At 37.0% G+C, this 23078-nt stretch overlaps 1 protein-coding gene across 5 annotated transcripts in view; it reads right to left on the bottom strand.

Annotated features, from left to right (window-relative positions):
• The window catches only part of cdh22 (cadherin 22), a 289056-nt gene that overhangs the window by 14546 nt on the left and 251432 nt on the right, over positions 1–23078 (bottom strand). For all 5 annotated transcript variants that reach the window (XM_089134499.1, XM_089134498.1, XM_089134502.1 and 2 more), the window contains 2 exons: positions 12240–12357; positions 3255–3506 (listed from right to left, as the gene is read on the bottom strand). In XM_089134499.1, coding sequence (XP_088990625.1) covers positions 3255–3506; positions 12240–12357 — 370 coding nt within the window. The remainder of the gene's footprint in view (positions 1–3254; positions 3507–12239; positions 12358–23078) is intronic.

Genomic DNA, 23078 nt, shown 5'->3' with positions numbered 1-23078 from the left:
AAAGGTTTTTGATGAAAACATGGATTTTTCTCTATATAATGGACTTCAATGGGAACCAAACGGTTCAAGGTCCAAATGACAGTTTCAGTGCAAACTGCAAACTGTTGAAAGGACTTTAAACGACACCAAACGATGAATAAGGGTCTTATCAAGCGAAACGATTGCTCATTTAAAAAAAAAAATAACAAAGTTTAAGTTTTATAAGCTCAAATGGTCGCCTTGCTCTATTCTGTAATGTGCATTCGTGATTCTCCTGTTCAAAATGAACGAATCTTTTTTCGTGTCATTTGGTTCATTCAACGAACGAAACGAACGAATTGACTTGGGAAAAGATTTGTTCATTTTGATGAACGAGTTCGAATATGAGAGTCACGAACGCACATCAAAGAACAGAAAGGAATCTTTTAAAGCCCTTTGAACAGTTTGCACTGAAACTGTCTTTTGGACCGTTTGGTTCCCATTGAAGTCCATTATATGGAGAAAAATCCTGGAATGTTTTCATCAAAAACCTTAATTTCTTTTCGACTGAAGAAAGAAAGACATGGACATCTTGGATGACATGGGGGCGAGTAAATTATCAGCAAAAGTTTTTTAAAAGTGAACTACTCCTTTAAACTTTAAACTAAAATCGTATTTATTTGGAGTGGATAGGGAATTAAAAAAAAGCATAAACGATGCTTTCAAAGACTGTATTATCATTTCACAACAAGCTCTAATACTTAGGGTTAACGGTTTTGAAAAGTCCCAGACAAAAAGTATGAGCAATAATGATAGTGATGCTAGACTGAGCAAACATGGCTAATTAAACAGAAAGGATGTGCGTCCGATGACCCGCACACGACTTATAAATGATTTACCGCAGGAAAGATGAGCAACAGGGAGGGGAAAAAAAACCCTGCACAGATGACTGAGAACAATTCATGTGGCATACTTTATAAGCGACTGCAGAGGACAGAGAGAGGGATGGGAAAAGCTCTAAGTGGAGAGGAGAGAAATAAAGACAGATATACTGAGGCCAGAAGAAAGTCATAAAACTTTCAGCGATGACAACAGAACCGCAGTCCGACGGCTCTTCTACACGGGAACAGGAGTGCCGTGGATGTCTGGAAAGGCTGCTCTATTTAAAGCGCTCAGTGATCCGCAGGGACGGTGGTGCTGATGCTGCTCTTTTCACCAGCTTCCCTTAACTCACCACTTCTCCACTAGAGAGGCTGGATGTCATTCACTGAGGCCTGGATTGTGTGTGTGTGTGTGTGTGAACAAAAGCTTTCGTACTCTTCCTGATAGAGGACGAGCAAATGCAGTCAGTGGGCAGAGAATGCTGTATTAAATATTGATCAGCTTTCATGTCATTCTAGTTTGGTTTTTTGCCTCCTGCCGCATTTGAACCCACGAACAAGGATATAAAGAATGACGATGGACCATTAAAAGAGTTACAGTGGTCGTAGAGGTGTGTACAAATGTTCAGCACTTGCTTACCTCTATAGTCCGCTGGTCTCAATGCACTCTACTGACGAAAGATTTTATTAATCGATCCATAAATACAGATAATAATGCTCAAACACGTGGATGTATTTGCATCTTCGAGATCCATCAATCAGCTTGTGATTTAAAGGATTTAAAAGTTATGTTAAGCATGCAAAATCTTTATGATTTTATACATGAAGAGTTCAGATGCAAAAGCCTCTAAATGCCATTTGAAATTTTCTTCTTTAATGATCATTTTTATCAAGCTTGTATATTTAAGTTCAGTGATTTCACTTAAATGGCAATGATAATTACCTATTGATTGTTATTTAAGTGAAATTACTGAAATTAAAAATATACAAGTTTGATAAAAATCATCATTAAAGAAGAAAATTTCAAATGGCATTTAGAGGCTTTTGCATCTGAACTCTTCACATAGCAAACATTGAATTCATCTGTGCACTATAGGATTCAAACCCACGGCCTCTGCAATACTCTACCAGTCAATATGCTGTCAAATCAGTCACACTGTTTCAAAGCTATACCGATAACATAATATTGCATGCATACAGCATGGGACTGGTGTGACAGAATCGCATATCAGCTCAGTCTGTCAAAAGTCTTTCATCGCGAAAAACAAACAAACAAACACAAACTTGGTTACTTTTGCTTGGTACCCGTGTGAGTGTGTGATGCAACTATCTGTAAAGCACGGTTTAAATTCAACCAACTCCACCCACAGGAATTACACCATTAATGCATAGCAAGTTCATCCACCTCCAAAAAAAATAGTCCAACACTGCAATATTTTCTTTCCTGCTTTGGCTTCCTGAAGCATGCATTTCACATTTGTATTTAAAGAGGCCATATTATGCCCTTGATTTAATTTTTTCACTAGAACAGGTTTTAATGCTTGAGTGTTGATTATTTTCCTCATATTCACCATTGTTGCAGCTCCTCACTTCTACACTCTAACAATGCTGGGTTGTTTTAACCCAATTTTGGGTAAAATATGGACAAACCCAGCCATTGGGTTAAAAAATGTAATTTAAAAGTGTAACCCAACCCAATGGCTGGGTTTGTCCATATTTTACCCAAAATTGGGATAAAACAACCCAGCATTTTTATAGTGTAGTCTGCCAGTAACGCTCTGGGGTGCGTTTCCCAAAACCATAGTTGCCAACCTGTTAGAAACTTAGTTGGCAATGGGAAACTCTAAAAAAAATGTGGGGTTCTTCCAACCCAAATTTGGGTCAAATATGGACAAACTCAAATGTTGGGTTAAAAATGCAATTAAAAAATATAAAGTTAAAAAGTGAAAGTTGAAGTTTGAAATCATTTTTAACCCAACATTTGGGTTTGTCCATACTTGACCCAAATTTGGGTTAAAACAACCCTTGTTTAGAGTGAACCAACAAAGTTGCTAACTGGTTAACACACCCCTGTTTAGTTCCTGTCTCTATGAAGCCCCTCCTTCTGAAAAGCACACTGTGCTCTGATTGGTCGGCTGGAGCAGTGTGTTGTGATTGATTCGGCGCTTAGAGTGTGTTTGGGAAATGATCCCGCCCCTTACCATAACCACCAGTTTCAACACACAACTAACTAACTCAACCAGGCCCCGCCCCTTTATTCTGCGCATAAATTATTGAAATGAGGAACGTGTTCGTTGAAGAAAACTACAATGGAGAAACACTGACACTGATATAGAGAATTTTTCATTCTCAAATGAAGAAAGATGAACGTGGAAAAAAGCAATCAATAAAGAAAGATGAAGTAAAAGGTTTTACCGATGAGAATGAGGATGCACACCAGCAGTGCGATGAGAGCGCCAGGGCTGAGCGCAGCGGACATGACGTACGCCGTGGCGTTGCAGGACTGAATGGCCCCGTCCGGGTCACAGCCACACACGTGTATGGTGAGGGTCCCCGTGCTGCTGAGGGCCGGAGGGCCGCTGTCCACCACCAGGATGGGCAACAGGTACACGTTCTGCTCCTGACGGTTAAACCCAGACCGCTGCGTTCTGATGCCGGCTGTGTTGTCTAGTGAGAGGAGAGGACACACAGAATGTTACGTAACATGGCTCAATAAATGCAAAAGGTGAGCCTAATTATACAGGACTTTTCATTACGACCAATTAGTCAACTTGCTGTTACTTTCAACGCTTTTAAAAATCAGGAGGGAAAAGTACTAAATATTTGAGAATATTTAGAAGTTCAGAAGTTTGGGGTCGAAACTTTTCAATGAGGAAAAGAATACTTTTCAGCAGCGAGGACACATTGAATTGATCAAAAGTGACTTTAACAAGGTTTATACACTGTTTATACACGGTCACAAAAATAAATGCAGATTTTTTTTGGTTACACTTTATTTCGATAGTCACTTTAGACGTTCTGCTAATTATAAGTAACTTTTCAACTACATTTCAACTAACTCTCATTAGAGTATTAGTCAGGTTATGGTTAGGTGTTAGGCTTTGGGTTAGGAGAATAAGTTTACTTGTAGTCGCCAAGTTACTTATAGTCAGTTGAATGTCTGTTAGGGAACCAACAAAATAAAGTGTTAGCAGATATTTCTGTAAGCTGACAGTCTACTAATATTCTAATGACAGTTAGTTGTATTTAGTAAATACTTATATTTCACAATATCAGTTTACAGCATAATACTGCATACAGTATACTTTCAGAAATAAAGGTAAAAAGCTGTCACTGTGGCGGTACCAAAAGGTACACCTTCATAGTCCCTCAATAGTCCTTCAAGTGCATATTAGTCCCTCAAAGGTACATATTGGTATCAAAAGTACACATTAGTACCTAAATTGTACATATTAGAACTCTTTCGAAGGGTACTGACCCATTGACAGCTTTTGTACCTTTTTTCTGAACACATATATATATAAAAATGTGGGGAAATCTAGAATATATATATATATATATATATATATATATATATATACACATAAAATAATATAATTGGGAGTTAAGAGAACAAACAAACAAACAAAACCCTTATTCATCGTCTGGTGTCGTTTAAAGCCCTTTGAAGCTGCACTGAAACTCTCATTTGGAACTTGAACCGTTTGGACCCCATTGAAGTCCATTATATCGAGAAAAATCCTGGAATGTTTTCATCAAAAACCTTAATTTGTTTTCGAATGAAGAAAGAAAGACATGGACATATTGGATGACATGGGGGCGAGTAAATTATCAGCAAAAGTTTTTGTTTTTTTAAAAGTGAACTACTCCTTTAATAAACAGTGATGGTGGTAGAAGATGATGGTGCACAATCATGTCTGCTACAAACACACTGCAAGGAAAAAGAGATACATGTTGTGTGTCAGTACAGCACAAGTCCTAAAACTGTTATATCACTGACTCCTCCCAAAGAAATGATCTAAGGGTGGATAACCAGTAATGTATGTCGGGACCACATTCTGTTTTATAGGGCTAATGTGGGGAAATCTGGAATATATATATATATACATATATAGATAAAGAATATAATTGTGTGGTTAAGAGCTAGAAACAGCAAATCTAAAGTTCCCCAGAACTGCCTAAAAGCTTTTCCAGCGGCTGCTGAAACGCCAGATGTATGAATGTGACTAACACTGACGAACAGCAAAATACTACAGCAACAGCTCAACTAATGGACTTGCATACAGGCACAAAAGCCATTCATCATACAGGACATACATCACTGTCACCTCCAGCGCTAGAGCATGACTTTCTGATAAATACAGCCCGCGTTACCAGATCCGTTACAGACACGGGGAGTTTTGCTGAGTAAAAGCACTACGACATTGTGACTTGACTGGACCAGTAAATCTTCTCTCAAAGGCTCTCTCATTCTCATAAATAGGCTATAGCACACGCCATCATATAGGAAACAAATCCATTTCCCTTTCTAAAGTCTAAAAACACCAGAAATGGAGACATTATCATAACCAAACAACCGCTGAGCTGTTTTCCCTGCAATGAGCTGAAGTAAACACTGAGATCCGAACGCCAATGTGTTTTAAAATGTGACCGAGACACAGTCATTGATTGGGTTATGTCAAATTCATCAACCAATCATTTATTAAAGAGCAAGGAGCCGTGACCTTTCAATATTAATCGAGTTGGGCCGCGTCTTTCTGGAAAACACCTAAATGACAAAAAGAGGAGCATTGATTGAGTCCAGCACCTCGTATCAGCGCTCAGATTAACTTCATAATTGATTTCGAGTCATCAAAAGCTGTGAATCAAATTTAGTGCTTACGTTTATAAGGGTTTCTGCACTTTTCGACCGATGAATTACTATGACCTTTCCAGTCGTTGGATATGGATTTTTAAAAGGATTCATTTCGCTAACAAGTCATTCAGAGTGACTCACAAAAAAGAATCGACTCGAAAGAATGATTCGGCAGGTTTTACTCTACGCAAGACAACAGCAATAACTAGCTGATGAAATATTGTAGAGAATAGCTTAAAGATTTAATTTAAATCCATGGAAAACAACAGGGAAACCTTTCATGTTTGGGTTTTAAATCAAATTTGTGAATGTAAAAATGTATTTATGTGATTTTGCAAAATATAATATACATAATCTTTGAGTCTTTTAAATGTTTAAAGCTCACAACGGCTGCATTTATTTGATCAAAAATACAGTAGTAATATTGTGAAATATTATTACCGTTTATATAGGTGTTTTCTATTTGAAAATTACTTTAAAATGTAATTTATTTTGTGATAGCGAAGCTGAATTTTAATAGCTGAGTAACTTTGGTATTATAAGGATATAAATAAGGAATAATATATAAGGAATGAATGGCATTACACTAGAAAACAATTATTTAAAATTGTAATAATATTTCACACAATTAATATCTTTTACTGAAAAATGTTGCATGAAATAAATGCAGCCTTGGTGAGCAAAAACATGAAAAAAATCTGAATTATTTCAAACTTTTGACCTGTATTAGCATATAAAATAATAAAATCCATTCCTGAAAAGTGGATGGATACTTGAGCCAAATTAACATTAATGTCATCACATTAGATAACAAAATATCACATATCTAGTCACTTGATCTGATGTTTTTACACATTCATACTTGTTTTGGTATAAATACTTGTTTTGGGCACCAGACCGAATCACATTGTAACGTTTGTGCATCACAGGATCAGCCAACTGATCAGAAGATGGAAAGAGAACTGTGAAAACCAACCAGAACAAAACTTACCGCCGATGCCAAAACAAATCCCCAAACAAACCCAGTAACAATGAACAATGCCCTCTGCCTGCGCTATACGTTCTGTTTCGACTAAAAGCACGCCAAAAGACAACCGGGGTGAAATCGGACACGGGGAATGTTAAGGGAGAGACAAACGAAACTCTGGTGAGAGAAAACAGCTCGTGCTCTTGACTGGCTCCAGGCAAGCTGTCCGAAATCAAAAGCCAAAAGATGTTTTGTTTGGAGTCGTCAATCAAATTCCCAACGTGCCAAACAAGCCCCCGCTCTCTCTCTCTCTCCCGATGCACTCCGATGTGGCTATTCAACATTACAGTGAAAGGACAGTTGGATCACTAGCACAGAGAGGGGAAAAGTTAGCTATAAAACCCGCGCTTGTCCTCGTGTGTCGGATCACAGAGGGAGAAGGTAACGCAGCGCTGCGGTGTCGAAGAGAAAGAAGTGACAGATTTAATCTGACAGGTTGACAAATGTGTCCATGAAAACAGAAGTATGGGGGATATGGGACGGGGGAGGATGCAAAGTGTGTTCTTTTGAGTGTGCTTGAGAGGGGAAACCTGTGTAGGTGTCATTTTAGGAGAGTTTTTGGGTCATATTTCATCCTGAAATCAAATGAAACAAATGCTGTTAGGATGCTATTGCCTGTTCCACCACTCACATCCGTTTGGAGCCACTATTAGTGTTGTAGTCAAGACCAGCTAACCCGAGACCAAGACAAGACTAAGACCAGAGTGTATTGAGACCGAGACAAGACCAAGACCAGAGTGTATCGAGACCGACACATGACCAAAGACTAGAGTGTATCGAGACCGAGACAAGACCAAGACCAGAGTGTAGAGACCAAGACAAGACCAAGACCAGAGTGTATATCGATTCGAGACAAAACCAAGACCAGAGTGTATATCGATTCGAGACCAACACATGACCAAAGACCAGAGTGTATCGAGACTGAGACCAAGACCAAGACCAGAGTGTATCGAGACCGAGACAAGACCAAGACCAGAGTGTATCGAGACTGAGACCAAGACCAAGACCAGAGTGTATCGAGACTGAGACCAAGACCAAGACCAGAGTGTATCGAGACCGAGACAAGACCAAGACCAGAGTGTATCGAGACCGAGACAAGACCAAGACCAGAGTGTAGAGACCAAGACAAGACCAAGACCAGAGTGTATCGATTCGAGACCAACACATGACCAAAGACCAGAGTGTATCGAGACTGAGACCAAGACCAAGACCAGAGTGTATCGAGACTGAGACCAAGACCAAGACCAGAGTGTATCGAGACTGAGACCAAGACCAAGACCAGAGTGTATCGAGACTGAGACCAAGACCAAGACCAGAGTGTATCGAGACTGAGACCAAGACCAAGACCAGAGTGTATCGAGACTGAGACCAAGACCAAGACCAGAGTGTATCGAGACCGAGACAAGACCAAGACCAGAGTGTATCGAGACTGAGACCAAAACCAAGATCAGAGTGTATCGAGACTGAGACCAAGACCAAGACCAGAGTGTATCGAGACTGAGACCAAGACCAAGACCAGAGTGTATCGAGACTGAGACCAAGACCAAGACCAAGACCAGAGTGTATCGAGACTGAGACCAAGACCAAGACCAGAGTGTATCGAGACTGAGACCAAAACCAAGACCAGAGTGTATCGAGACTGAGACCAAGACCAAGACCAGAGTGTATCGAGACTGAGACCAAGACCAAGACCAGAGTGTATCGAGACCGAGACAAAACCAAGACCAGAGTGTATCGAGACTGAGACCAAGACCAAAGTGTATCGAGACTGAGACCAAGACCAAGACCAGAGTGTATCAAGACCGAGACAAAACCAAGACCAGAGTGTATCGAGACTGAGACCAAGACCAAGACCAGAGTGTATCGAGACTGAGACCAAGACCAAAGTGTATCGAGACCGACACATGACCAAAACCAGAGTGTATATATTATAAACAGTTTATATTAGTATATATATATATATTATAAACTCTAAAAAATGCTGGGTTGTTTCAGCCCAAATTTGGGTGAAATAGGGACAAACCCAAATGCTGGGTAAATGTCATTTAAAATTTTAATACAACTTCAAATTTCACTTTAAACTGTAATTTTTAATTATATTTCTAACCCAACATTTGGGTTTGTCCATATTTGACCCACATTTGGGCTGAAACACCCTATCATTTTTTAGAGTGTATATATAAATATATATATATATATATATATATAGTGGTGTGTGTGTGCGTGAGTGTGTGACCATGTGTATGTGTGTTGAGCGTCCCCCGTGCGCAGGGGTCTCCGCTCAAGCGTGCATCATGTGTTTGTGTCTGTGTGGCCCTCATGTGCTCCGCTGACATTTCCCTGGCTCTCCACAGTTGACATTTCCATCCTGTCAGATCAGTCTGGATTTGCCCATGCGTCACATCAACTAACACACATCTCTAAAGAAACTTACACACATCTCTAAAGAGCCTGGCAATAACACAACCCCGCCGTTTGGGGAGAGACAACAAATATAATATAAGACTGACAAAGCAAAACAGAAATGAAAAATATACATTTGAGAGCTATCTAAGGAGAAGATGCCTGATTATTTGCAGACGGATTCACGTCAATAATCAACTCAGATGGCATTATAGGGACATTCCTAAAGTATCCTTGCCTACTAGAATACTTTATCTTTATTTATACCATGGTCTGTCTGAATACTTGATCCTGATTGGTTGGATGGTTTGCATTAAAATCTCTCTCTCTCTGTAATTCTATCAAATACATGTAATTTTGATCTATCTGTGTGTGTCTCTGTGTATGTCTGTGTGTCTGTCTATTTTCTATTTACTTTTCATTTTGTAATCATGTGTAACGTGTTAATCTGCTAAACATTTGTCAACTTTTGACATGGAATAAAAGCCACAAAACCTCAATTTGGGGTCTTTAAATAATGACTCTTAAAGTCAAAATAATCAAAACAACAGAATTCCCAGTGCATAACAGAAAAGCTATGCATATGAATTGGACAGAAATATTAAATACCCCTCATTCTCAGTTTCCGAACACAAACACCAGATGCTACAACAGAAGGTAATGTCATAAAAGTGACAATGTGGCCTACCTCTCGGGAGCATTCATGAAAGATTGCATTTGTCAAGTCAGACTTACAACAAAAGGTTTTTTCTTTTCTTTTCTGGTCTTTTCGAGAGAGTGAATAAACTGGGCTCATACTTTTCTGACACCTCGTGCGGGTCGGAGACGGCGGAGCGTCCTGTCGAGGGAGTGTCGAACACCAAACAGCCTGTATCCATCAGATTATCAAGAGTCAGAGATAAGGTGTCCGCTTGGGGAAGTTCGCTCAAAGATAGAGTAAAAATGCTCTGTAGAAAAACTCTCACTGGTCGGGTGATTTTTCTTCAACAAGAAATCTTTTCTAACAGAACATCAGACTCAACAAACAACCTGACGTTTCAATTCCGCCTGAAGATGGGCAGACGGCCTAAAAGTGTCCAACACGAGAGGATTAAGCAGAAGACTGTCCTCCTATTGATTTCTCCTTTGCAGGAGACAGACCTGAGCTGTGGTCATCGTACACACAGGAGTCAAAGGTCAAATGTCTTTGCTAAACCCAACAGGGACCAGAGTTAAAATTCTGCTTCAATACTCAAAACTGAGCGTAAAAAACCCTGCACATGTTCTGGTTTTAGCTATAAATTTGCTTATATGTGGCACATTTTTGACTAATTTCAATAGCTAACAGATCACTACTTATCAAAAGATTTTTTAAATGTTTTGGAAAGAAGTCTCTCCTGCTTACGGACCAAGGCTGCTTTTATTTGATCAAAAATACAGTGAAAAAAAAAAAAAAAAACAGTAATATTGTGAAATATTATTACACTACCACTCCTCACTACCATCATACTGCCAATATTGTATTAGTCAATTTTTATTTTTATTTTTATTTTCATCTTTCCTCCTATGGAACTACGGAAGAGGATTAGGGCCAAGCAAAACAATTAAAATAAAACCATCTCGAGATTAAAGCCATTATAATGCGAGATTAAACTTAAAAATAGGTTAAATTTCACGAAAAATGTCAAAATACAATCTTGAGAATAAACTCATTAAATATCGAGAAAAAAAGTAATGTTTTGAGAAAAAAAACTCGTTAAATTTCGAGAAAAAAAAGTTGAAATACAATCTTGAGAATAAACTCATTAAATATCGAGAAAAAAGTCGAAATACAATTTTGAGAATAAAGTCATTAAATATTGAGAATAAAGTCGTTGTGTTTCCAAAAAAAAATTTGGTAAATTTTAAGAAAAAAAAGTCGAAATACAATCTTGAGAACAAACTCATTAAATATCGAGAGTAAAGTCGTTGTGTTTCGAGAAAAAACTCGTTAATTTTTGAAAAAAAAAGTTGAAATACAATCTTGAGAATAAACTCATTAATTATCGAGAGTAAAGTCGTTGTGTTTCGAGAAAAAACTCATTAAATTTCGAGAAAAATAGTCGAAATACAATCTTGAGAATAAACTCATTAAATATCGAGAATAAAGTCGTCGTTTTTCGAGAAAAAAATCGTTAAATTTCAAGGAAAAAAAGTTGAAATTCAATCTTGAGAATAAACTCATTAAATATCGAGAATAAAATTGTTGTGTTTCGAGAAAAAACTCGTTAAATTTCGAGAAAAATAGTCGAAATACAATCTTGAGAAAAAACTCAATAAATATCGAGAATAAAGTCGTTGTTTTTTGAGAAAAAAGATCGTTAAATTTCGAGAAAAAAGTCGAAATACAATCTTGAGAATAAACTCATTAAATATCGAGAATAAAGTCGTTGTGTTTCGAGAAAAAACTCGTTAAATTTCGAGAAAAATAGTCGAAATACAATCTTGAGAAAAAACTCAATAAATATGAGAATAAAGTCGTCGTTTTTCGAGAAAAAAAACTTGTTAAATTTAGAGAAAAAAAGTCGAAATACAATCTTGAGAATAAACTCATTAAATATTGAGAAATCTAAAACTTAAAACTAAAAACTTAAATCTCGAGATGGTTTTATATTTTTATTATTGCTTGGCCCTAATCCTCTTCCGTATTTAACAATTACCATTGTCAGCACTCTCCAAAATAAAAGATAATATAATAAGATAATATAAGATAACTCTTCAGTCCCTATCTTCTCCATTTTTTTCTTTCTGTATGTTATGTGTAATGTCTAAGATGCATTAAAAGAAGGAGTGCAGTGTGGGAGTGTCTCAACTTGGGACAGAGTTGCTGTTCCATTGAAACCACTTCTCGCCTGTCTTGCCTGCCTAAGCGATTGTGAGGTTTTTCATATATATACATTTTTTTTTTTTAGGGTTAGGACCATTATTAATAATCATCAAATCAACACACTAGAATGATTTCTGGAGGATCATGTGACAGTGAAGACTGCAGTAATTATTCCAAACTTTTGCCTGGTATTAAATGCAATATTCGTGCATGTAAAAGAAAATGTTCCAGTTCATCCAAAATGTATGATAAAGAGGTCCAGTCTCTCACCCTTGATGTCCCACAGTGTAAAGTGTCGGTTGTTGGAGGCTTCGGGTGCCAGCGTGAAATAGAAGCGATGTCCAGACTGCGGTTCATCCCTGTCCACTACGCTGATGGTGTGAATGAGCTGGAGAAAGAGACAGAAATAGATTTGAATGAAATATCGTACATGCATGACTCCTCAAATCATACACGTTGTTGAATAAGAAGGAGTGCTGTTAGGTTAATAAGTGATCAGATGCTGGATCATAAAACAGGTGAAAAAAAACACTGAAGGAACGTAGACCAGATTGCATGACTACTCATATTCAGTCAGAAAAGTAGTCGACAAGTCAATATATACCTTATGTAAATGACTCACTGTACACCTGTTTCTGGAGCACGTCCACACGGCCGACACCGGTGACAGACCAAAGTGTGCATACTATCTATATTGCCAAGTTCATGCAGCTGGTGCTGTCACAAACAGTGCTTGCAAACACAAGTCGTGCCGTGCAGTTCCTGTCAGCCTCTGGCCAACACTTGATAGGTTGAAGGGAAGTTATTTTTAAAGGGATAGTTCACTTTGAAATTAATTTTTGTTTTACCTCAAGGGCATCCAAGATGTAGGTGTCTTTGTTTCTGCAGTAGTTGATATTTTTAGGTCAAACCGTTCTTGTCTGTCTCATACGGTTCGTTTTTCTCACACAAACCGCTCGTTTCGTGTCTTAGGCCATCAATGTGTACTTACATTTACGAGTCATTAAATCATGTTTAATTTGGACTTCTCTGTGCATGCTCTTTGAGGTGGTGACCATAGACCTCCATTATATGACTGACAGACAAGAACGGTTTGACCTAAAAATATCAAAATTGAAACTGCGGAAACAAAGACACCAACATCTTGGATGCCCTTGAGGTAAGCTAAAACATACCAAAAAATTAATTTTAAAGTGAACTCAAAGAATTTCAAAGTCGAAATACAATCTTGAGAATAAACTCATTAAATATCGAGAATAAAGTCGTTGTTTTTTTTAGAGAAAAAAATCGTTAAATTTCGAGAAAAAAGTCGAAATACAATCTTGAGAACAAACTCATTAAATATCCAGAATAAAGTCATCGTGTTTCGAGAAAAAACACGTTAAATTACCAAAAAACTAATTTCAAAGCGAACTATCCCTTTAATTGCACAGATGTCCACAGCAATGGTTCATTTGTAATGTGCTTTGTGAATGCAAAACTTTCACTTTTATGATATTAATAGATTCCAAATATATTCAGGGAACTGTTGTGCACAAACATAAAACCAGCACAGAATACCGGCAGAACTCAACTAGTCGAGCTTTGTACAGTGATCTGTAATGATTAAATATTACAAATCATGCAAATATGAACATACAGGAGTGTTTTGCAATCACGAAGCGCATTAGAAACACCGGTGCGGACATCTTTTCCTGAAAATGTAACAACAAAATACCCTCTTTTTCTCATTATAAATCCACACGAGCTCTCGGCCTATAGGCTTCCGAATGACGAATCAGAAGTGCAAGGCGAAGAAGTTGCTGTCGCAGAGAGAGTGGGTGTACTTGTGAGAGGCATCGGGCCCAGTTACTACATTAGCCGGTGTGTGTGAGACAACAGATGGAAGCGTTTAGGAGGGCGGGAGGAACAGAGGCTCGGGAAAAAGAGAGGGAGTGGGCGGCACTTCAGACAATCCCGCTAAAATTCCCATGTTCTCTCGTTGCTCATTTCTCATTACACGGTCATCAAAAGGCTTGCACGCCATTTAAGTCAATTTTTAGGGAGGTGATAGAAAATCCAAAAGTGTAATTAGAGGAGAGGGGAGGAAAAAATAAAGTAAATTAAAAATTCTTTTTGCAAAGTCTTTCCTGCTCCCTAAAGTCAGAGAGGAACACTCGAGCTTCCTCAGATTGGAAAATGAAAGGGAAACACGCGCGCACACACACGGAAAGTGAAAGCAAGGACAAATGCTTGAGACGCACACAGTATATACTCAAAGGAGACCCCACACTAACTCTGATGTCTTCCCTTCAAAATGATTAAAGCTGGTGTTTCCAAAAGTGGCAAAGTGCTTGTGTTTAAGCCTCAGTCCTCCAGGACGCGCTCGCTTCGACTCTAATGGACGAGGAACCCATCATTCGCTGTAGCTCAAACAATAGAGCGTTGGCGCTTGCAATGCCAAGGTCATGGGTTTGGTTCCCAAGGTAAGCAAGAACTAATGAGATTGTGAATGTGTCTTTTGCTTTGGATAAAAGTGTCTGCCAAATGCATACAATGTAAAAATACCACAGAAGCTTTAACATTGACATTCTGTCATTGATCGCTCACTCTCGCATCATGCCATGTCAAACCTCTGTGCTGTTATTTTTGGTGCAACACTTTTTCATACAAGGTCTATATTTATGCACATGTCTTATAAAGTCATACGGTAGATTTGCGTGAGGAAATATTTAAAGTCTCTCAAATGTCATGCTTAATTCTGCATTTTGAAGTGGTGCACAGAGACAATGACTTTTGGCATCAATGCAACATATTTACTTTTATACATTAGGCAGATGCCTTTATAAGCTATAATAATCTATAATAATATATATATATATATATAAATGAATAAATAAATTAAATAAAAAATAAATTAAATAAATTAAATATATATATATATATATTAATGAATAAATAAATTAAATGTCTTTTACATGAACATAATTAAGAGATTTGGCAGTAGGGAATAGTATCAGTGAACATCAACTTAAATTTCAGTCTGTTTTTATATAGGTATTATATAGTATAAGCTAAGTATATACATACTGTATTATTTACTGTATTTTTTATTTACTGCATTTTTACTGTGTTTTTGGTCACCATAAACTCTCTTTGTATATGCAAAAGGTTCTCCAAAAAAGTATTAAATATTATTATTATTATTGCAATCATGGGAAACAAATAACAGACTCAAGGTTGAGTAAAAAATGAGAATTTCTATGTGTGTGTGTATGTGTGAACTACTACTTTAAACAGTTGAAATGCATATATCTAGCAACATCTAACGGCCCACGTTTCAAGGAAACTGACACCCATTGAGTACTGATGTTTTTCTTTTTACCACTGCAGTAGGAAACACACACACACACACACACTATGTTATTTACAGTATGTTTCTGCCCTGAGGTGCTGATATCTGTCTAATGTATAAGAGCTGGACTGCACATTTACTCATGCTGGTTTCGAGCCCACTGACTGTCAGTCAAGCTCACATGGAAACATATTCTGGCACAGAAACAGACCTCAGTGTTAACATTCATTCACGGCAGTGCTGTTATCACAGGCTGTGAGCTGCGGGCAGGCTTGCCAATCATTACGAGAGTAAGTTAACGTAAAGTTAAGTTTAGAAAGCCTAGTGTGAAATCCTACTTGTCATTTGGTGTTAAACACATGCAAGCTTTGGCTATACATTAAATCGTAAAAAAATGATGGCTTAAAATTAGATTTTCTGTCAAAACAAAAGTGTGGACTGCTTAGGAGTACTGTGGTTGTTTTTTCAGTTTTTCTTTCTTTATATATAATAATAATAATAATAATACAATTTACATACTTTTTTTTGGAGAATCTTTTGCATACAAAGAGAGTTTGTTTATATATATATATATGATTAATTAATCGATTAATCACGATTAATCGTTTGATGTCAACCTTAATGTCAAAAGATTAATCGTGATTAATTGCATCCAAAATAAAAGTTTGTGTTTACATAATGCATGTTGGTGCACTGTGTATAATTATTTTGTATCTATATAAATACACACACATGCATGTATATATAAATGATATATATAAAATATCATTTTTATATAAAATATTTATATTTATATATCATATAAATTATATTTAAATCTATATAGAGTATATACATGAAAATATTTCTTAAATACATACAAGCATGTGTGTGTATTTATATATATATATAATAATTATACACAGTGCACCCACATGCTTTTATTTTGGATCGCCCTGTGTATATATATATATATATATATATATATATATATATATATATTTTTTTACAGTGTTTCCTTTTCACTTTGAACTTCAAAGTAAGAAACCTGGTTGCCTTTCACATTTTGAACTACAAATTTGAGCTAGAAAGAGATTATTTTAATTAAAACTCGAAATTTGACATTAGCTATAGACAACATTAGTGAATCTATGTTGATTTGACAAAGGAAAAAAAAAAGGTTGTGATAACAAATCAAGAAATCGTTTGTGAATGACTTACATTTACAGCACACATCAATCTTCATTAAAAATAATGTCCACATATATTACCTCATTTGTTTAACAGTAAAAGTTATACATGTGAACATCAGTTGATGCACAATGAACTAACAAAGTAGCAAATCTTCTATTGTCAATAATAGCTAAGGCTTTTCATTGATGCAACTTTTCCACCCTTATTGTAATGTGTTGGCAGTTATAAAATAACTCATTTTCATGGTGGGACAAATGAATAATTGAAGTATAGTGATCCAACATCAGAATTAACCAGCTGTGACCGATATAGACAATCATTTGGAACATAATTAAACCACCAGGCAATGAACCCTGAAATTACAAATGTTCTGGACACTAGAGTAAAACTCCAGGTGATGAAACTCCAAAGCATTTTTCATAAGTCTTGGCAGCTGATAATGTTTATGGTTGATTCTAGCCTATTCTTCCCATGCGCTTCATTATTCGCAGCGCTCCACTTCTGTCTGCGGATGATAATGCATAGGCCACGGCGACGGCAGGTCACATTTACGACACTTTATTCAACATGCTCCAACTCCACTGACTGCTGGCATTGTCTGGGGTGCAGAAAACGTACACAAACGCCAGCCACGTGACCGAGAAGCAGGGGAAACGGGCCATGTTACATTTTAAAGATGTTTGTTTATTGAACTCTTCTCAGCTTGAAAGAGAAGTTTTGCAGAAGTCCCGCTGAGCGCCTCCTTCCAAACATCCCTCATCTACTGCGTCGGTTTGCACTAGTGCTTGTGGATGAAATGCTGCCCGTCAGTTTGCAAGATTGGGAATTGAATTGGGAAGCTGTATTTATTTATTTATTTTTATAAAAAAGCCACATCCAAATTATTTTCATGGTGTTTGGATCTGTTAACACTTCTTGGGCGACTTCATTGATGCGCCACTCTTTTCTCGGAAGAAGACAAAACAGAATATTTAAGATTTAAAATATTTGCAAAATTCATGCATTTTTTACTAAGTGTAAAATTTTTACTCATGCATAAGAAAAGATCCAGTTTAAATGTCTTCCAAGATGCATTCAAGGCTTTAAAATGGATAGATCACTTTGAAATTAATTTTTTGGTATGTTTTAGCTTACCTCAAGGGCATCCAAGATGTAGGTGATTTTGTTTCAGCAGTAGTTTCAATTTTGATATTTTTAGGTCAAACTGTTCTTCTCTGTCAGTCATATAATGGAGGTCTATGGTCACCACCTCAAAGAGCATGCACAGAGAAGTCCAAATTAAACATGATTTAATGACTCGTAAATGGAAGTACACATTGATGGCCTAAGACACGAAACGAGCGGTTTGTGTGAGAAAACGAACAGTATTTGAGGTGGTGACCATAGACCTGCATTATATGACTGACAGACAAGAACGGTTTGACCTAAAATATCAAAATTGAAACTACTGCGGAAACAAAGACATCTTGAATACAAGCTAAAACACACCAAAAATTAATTTCAAAGTGAACTATCCCTTTAATATTTTAACTTGCATATGTTTTAGCATGTTATTGAATATGGCAATATTAATGTATTTGGTCTTGGTGGACATATACCGTAACTATTTCTGGAGTTGCTGATAGTTAAGTACAGCATGCTGCTGCCGCATAAATAGACATGCATAAATCCTGTAGCAGATCTAGGCAAGTGGAGCTGGGGGAGGTGGAGGATTTGATCAAGCAATCTCATTGGCTGCAGGATCAGCAGAGGCCAATCAGCTTGTGCCATGCGGTAATGGTGTGATTGCTTGCAGATTGCATGTAAAGACAATCTTTCTGCGCCCTCTAGAGTTTCATGACTGACCTATACATATGCATAGACTAATGTGGTAAACCTCTGGAGTCAATTAATCCACTTATAATACAGTTACCACACATCAAGACATTGTTTTGAGTGTAAGACACATTTTTCATGCATTATACTATAATGGTACATAAGTAATGCTAAAATGATATGCCAATATTCACATGACCAAGTGTACATTAAAGGGTTAGTTCACCCAAAAATGAAAATTCTGTCAGTATTTACTCACCCTCATGTTTTTCCAACCCCGTAAGACCTTCGTTCATCTTCGCAACACAAATTACGATATTTAAGATATTAAGATCACTCCTGCATACTAGTCCATAGGCTCATTAAAGAAGTCATTAAAGAAATTGTTAAAATAGTCCAAGTGACTACAGGGGCTCAATCTTAACTTTATCAAACGACGAGAACACTTTTGTGCGCAAAAAAACAACAAAAATAACGACTTTATTTCAACTATTCACTTCCTTCTCCATGAGCCTGTAAGTCAGTTAACGTAGTGTGATTGCGTAGAGCTACGTCACACGTAGGCTCACTATTGGCCGACGCTGGTCATGTGTGTGTGATGCGTGTGACGTACAATAACAGAAGCTTACGCTATTAAACTAGTAACCTGACTCGCGCAGAGGGAGAAATAAACGAATAGTTGAATAAAGTCGTTATTTTTGTTGTTTTTGCGCACAAAAAGTGTTCTCGTCGTTTGATAAACTTAATATTGAGCCCCTGTAGTCACTTGGTCTATTTTAACGATGTCTTTAATGACTTTTTTAAGCCATCAATTGTCATTCCCTCAAGAAGCCTATGGACTGTATGCAGGAGCGATCTTAATATCTTAAATATCTTAATTTGTATTCTGAAGATGAACGAATTGGTCTTACGGGGTTGGAAAAACATGAGGGTGCATGTATCGGACAGGAATCTGATCTATCAAAACGCAAAGTGACCAATTATTCAGAAATCGATTTCATACTTAAGAGAGCGTAACAAATGACTTGCTGAAACAGTCACTGGAGTTGTATTGCTTCCTATTAAATTAAAAAAAAAAGAATCATTAATTGATTCTAAAATACGGTACGGTCTGGCGGAGGAAAAATAAGAGGGAATTTCAGAGCAGAGCAAGTTTTACACGTTGAAAGATGACGATTTTTTTTCTTCTTCTAAATAACATGCACTGATTAATCATTCACAATGAAACCAGGAATGTGCATTAAGAATTAAACAGGGTCAATTCTTCATGTTGACTTTTAACAAAACCAGAGCTGTTAATTGGAACGATCCCATCCCTCATATGTTGTGACCCTCATTTGTTTAATGAGCTGTTGTAAAAATAAAAATAAACAAGGGTAAATGAGAAAAGAATCTATATGAAAAAGAATAACTGAATGCTGACAAACAAACGTTAATTGCGATGCCAAGGACAGTGACAACAAAAGGTCATGTTATATTTCCAATTTCGAGGGCAAAATGAATGCCTGAGGGTGTTTCTGGAGGGAAAAACAGAGAGAGAAACAGAGAAAAATAATGTGAAGGAGGGAAAGATTGTAAAAAGGAAGCAGTGTGTGGGAGTTTATTGAGTGGCAAACACAGCTCCCTCAAGCAAAATCATCTAATTAGATTTCCACCCAACAGCCCCCTCATGACCTCTTAAGCTGCGGGACGATCGAGAGCCAGAAGCCAAGAGTCTCCCAAACGGCTTCACGTTCTCCGGAGACGTCCGGGACCAAAGGTCTTCCTCCTTCACACAGAGGAGGAGGATGGAACGGGGTAGTTCAAGGATAAAGAGTTTTTATTCCACAAGTTTAAATGTGCGTGAACATCTAACTAACTAACTAATCATCAGCTGTTAGCGGAGGCGATAATTAAATATACAGTGAGTTGTGATTTCTAGGATGAGAAAAGAAATAAAGACAATAGCGAATTCTCTAAATATGATCCACTTCAAAATAGTTAATTGGCTAGAAATCGAGTGCAATTGGTGTAAAATAGTTCCCAGTAACAAAAAGACATGTTTGCAAATGATTGCATGGAAAATATGTGATTAATCATTTTAGCGAATCATTAAACCGGTTCAAAAAAGAATTGAGTCCCTGTTTTGAAAATCTATATTTAATTAATGCATGCATTTAAAAACATGTAATTAAACGACAATGCACTTAAAATGATTTAATAATATAACATTTTGTTGTTTCGTTTAACTACATGTATAACTCAGATGAGGATAACAATAAAAGATGTATTTTTCTATGACTGGTTCACTGCATATTAAATCAGAATGGATATTCAAATGAAAAAGCATCAACTACCATCCAAAAATGTGGCCAGAAAGCAAAATGGAGAAGCAAAAGTGTAATTCTTCCACATAAATAACCCTCATTATCACAGCTGACCTTTCAGTTACTTCACATTTCAGCCTCCTCAGAGGAACAGCCCTGCATACTGTAGCTATTTACATATTTATTTCTCAGTTTAAAACACCATTTATTGATTTATATTTTTACCTTTGAAATAATACGTTGAAAATGTGGCCCTTACTTTTTAAATATGGCACTCCATACAGCGTACACATTATTTTCACTCGGAAACTGCTAAATTTGAACGAAACTCCAAGTTACACGTTGAAGTGAAATTTCTAAAGTAGAAAAACGTAAAATGCACTCCATTAGTCTTTGTTTTATGTACAACTCATAAAAAATATATATCTTTATATTGTTGTTCAGAGCATAAGTCCTGTGTTATTTTGTTACTAATATTTTAAATAGTTTTTTTTATTTTTATTTTAATTTAATTTATTTATTTATATTTTAATTTACTTAATTTGAGATATTTTAGTACATCAAGTTAAACCAAATAACAAAAAAGATATATATTTATATATTTTATTTTATTTTCAGTCATACAAAGAAATTATGAATGCATGCACTAGCAAAAGAGAACCAATGAAATATGAAAAAAAATGTCAAATAAATACCTTAACCAATATTTAAAATATAAAAAAAAAAAATTATAAAAATTAAATATTTATTACTCATATTATGATAGCTAATCAAATTTGTAGGTTTGTTAAAAACAAAAAAATCCCCTCCGGACATCACGTTTGGCCACTGCTGTATGTATTTTAAATGAAGGGAGGGCAGAAATAACTGGATTGAACACTGGTTAGAGAGTGTGTGTCATCATACGAGCGTGATCCAACCCATCTACACGTGCATGTGTGTGTACTTTCCCCCTCAAACATCATTTAGCTGGGACTGTCCCGCGGGAGGACCAGACCCCTGTGACCTGTCACAGTGAGCCGTTCGGTGTCGTTTGATGTCTCGTGTATAGTCGACAGGCCTCTCGTCCCCCGGCCGTTCTTAGTATTTGCCTTTCCACTCGGCCTTTCCCTGCACACGCCACGCTGTATGATATCTGTCTCTTCTCATCCCATCAGCCCCGCGTGCCCAAATACCACAGGGTTACGAGTCGGATGCCACACGCTCAGACCGCTTCACATGTCAATCTGAACAAGGGTCAGGCGTGTAGATGATGTCAGATAACCAACGAGATCATGAAACGGGACACTGCGCGAATCAGGAAACGTATTAGTATGCAAGTATGCAATTAGGAAATGTGATTTACTCAATGCTTTAGATGTGTTTTGCTAACTAATGCAATTATTAAATTCCCTAAATTTGTACCAGGGTATAAAATAAACATGGTAGTAACAAACGATGGTATTATCATGGTATTTTGCACCATTGCACCTAAAAATGCATGATAGTACCATGTGTTAAAAATACAGGATAGCACCATAGAACTACAATGAAGTTCATACAATAATTACAAAGAAACGGCAATATGATTTTACTGGTGTTTTTCCAAATCAAAAGTATCTTTTAACATTAGTTAATCACCTGTTAACTAACAAAAACGAGCAAACGATAGCCTATATTTCTAATCTCTAGCATTAACCAGCAGTAATAATAAATTGCTCATTATAAGTTAATGTTAGCTAACAAGTTAGACATCACTGTAAATATCGCTGATATTTTAGATATGATAAAATGGTAATATCCAGCATTTTTGGACAATAACATGATAGCAATACTAACGTGTGTGGATTTTTTTCGCGCTAGCCAACTTTTAAAAAAAAAATCCAAACCACGTCCCATGGATACCGCGGCCTGACACATCTACCTGACACTTAAATCCGCGTGAGCTCATAAACACTTTCTGCTCCCATGTCTAACAGCGGTGTGACACCGCCGGAAGGGGAGTCGTGCCCCCGGAGCTAAAGCTGCTTATGAGCGAACGGCTAAGTCCTTTTTCATGTCTCTGGCCCTCTTTCTCTCCCTCTGCCTGATGTATTCACCTTTTACACACAAACAAATACGCTGTGTTGTCATCCTTCAAATAGGATCAAACTCCATGCATTTAGGGGCTTAAGCTAATCTGATTTCACTGTTGTTATCAGAAGTGCAAGCGGCGGCGCTAGCGAGCGCTAGCCTAGCACGGAAAAGCCAGCGCTAGTGGCACACCAACAAAGCTTGCTAATTGGGCTAGCAGTAGAGCGAAACATCTGAAAAGAAACTGCAAATTATACATAATACATAATAAGACTTTAATTTTGTAAGGAATTTCCATTGGTGATTTTTCGAGGCAAAATCTTCCGAAGTTTGTATGAAGTCCGTCAAAAACCTGTATATTATAATTGTGAAATGTTAATGTATTATAAATAGCTTCTCTACAATAAGTTTCTATTATTTAAAATGTGG

The sequence above is a fragment of the Pimephales promelas genome, chromosome 8 (genome assembly GCF_988280905.1).
Source record: "Pimephales promelas chromosome 8, fPimPro1.hap1.1, whole genome shotgun sequence".
Classification (NCBI taxonomy): Eukaryota; Metazoa; Chordata; class Actinopteri; order Cypriniformes; family Leuciscidae; genus Pimephales; species Pimephales promelas.
Note: the sequence above shows the minus strand (reverse complement) of the source record. Positions and strands in the feature narration are given on the sequence as shown.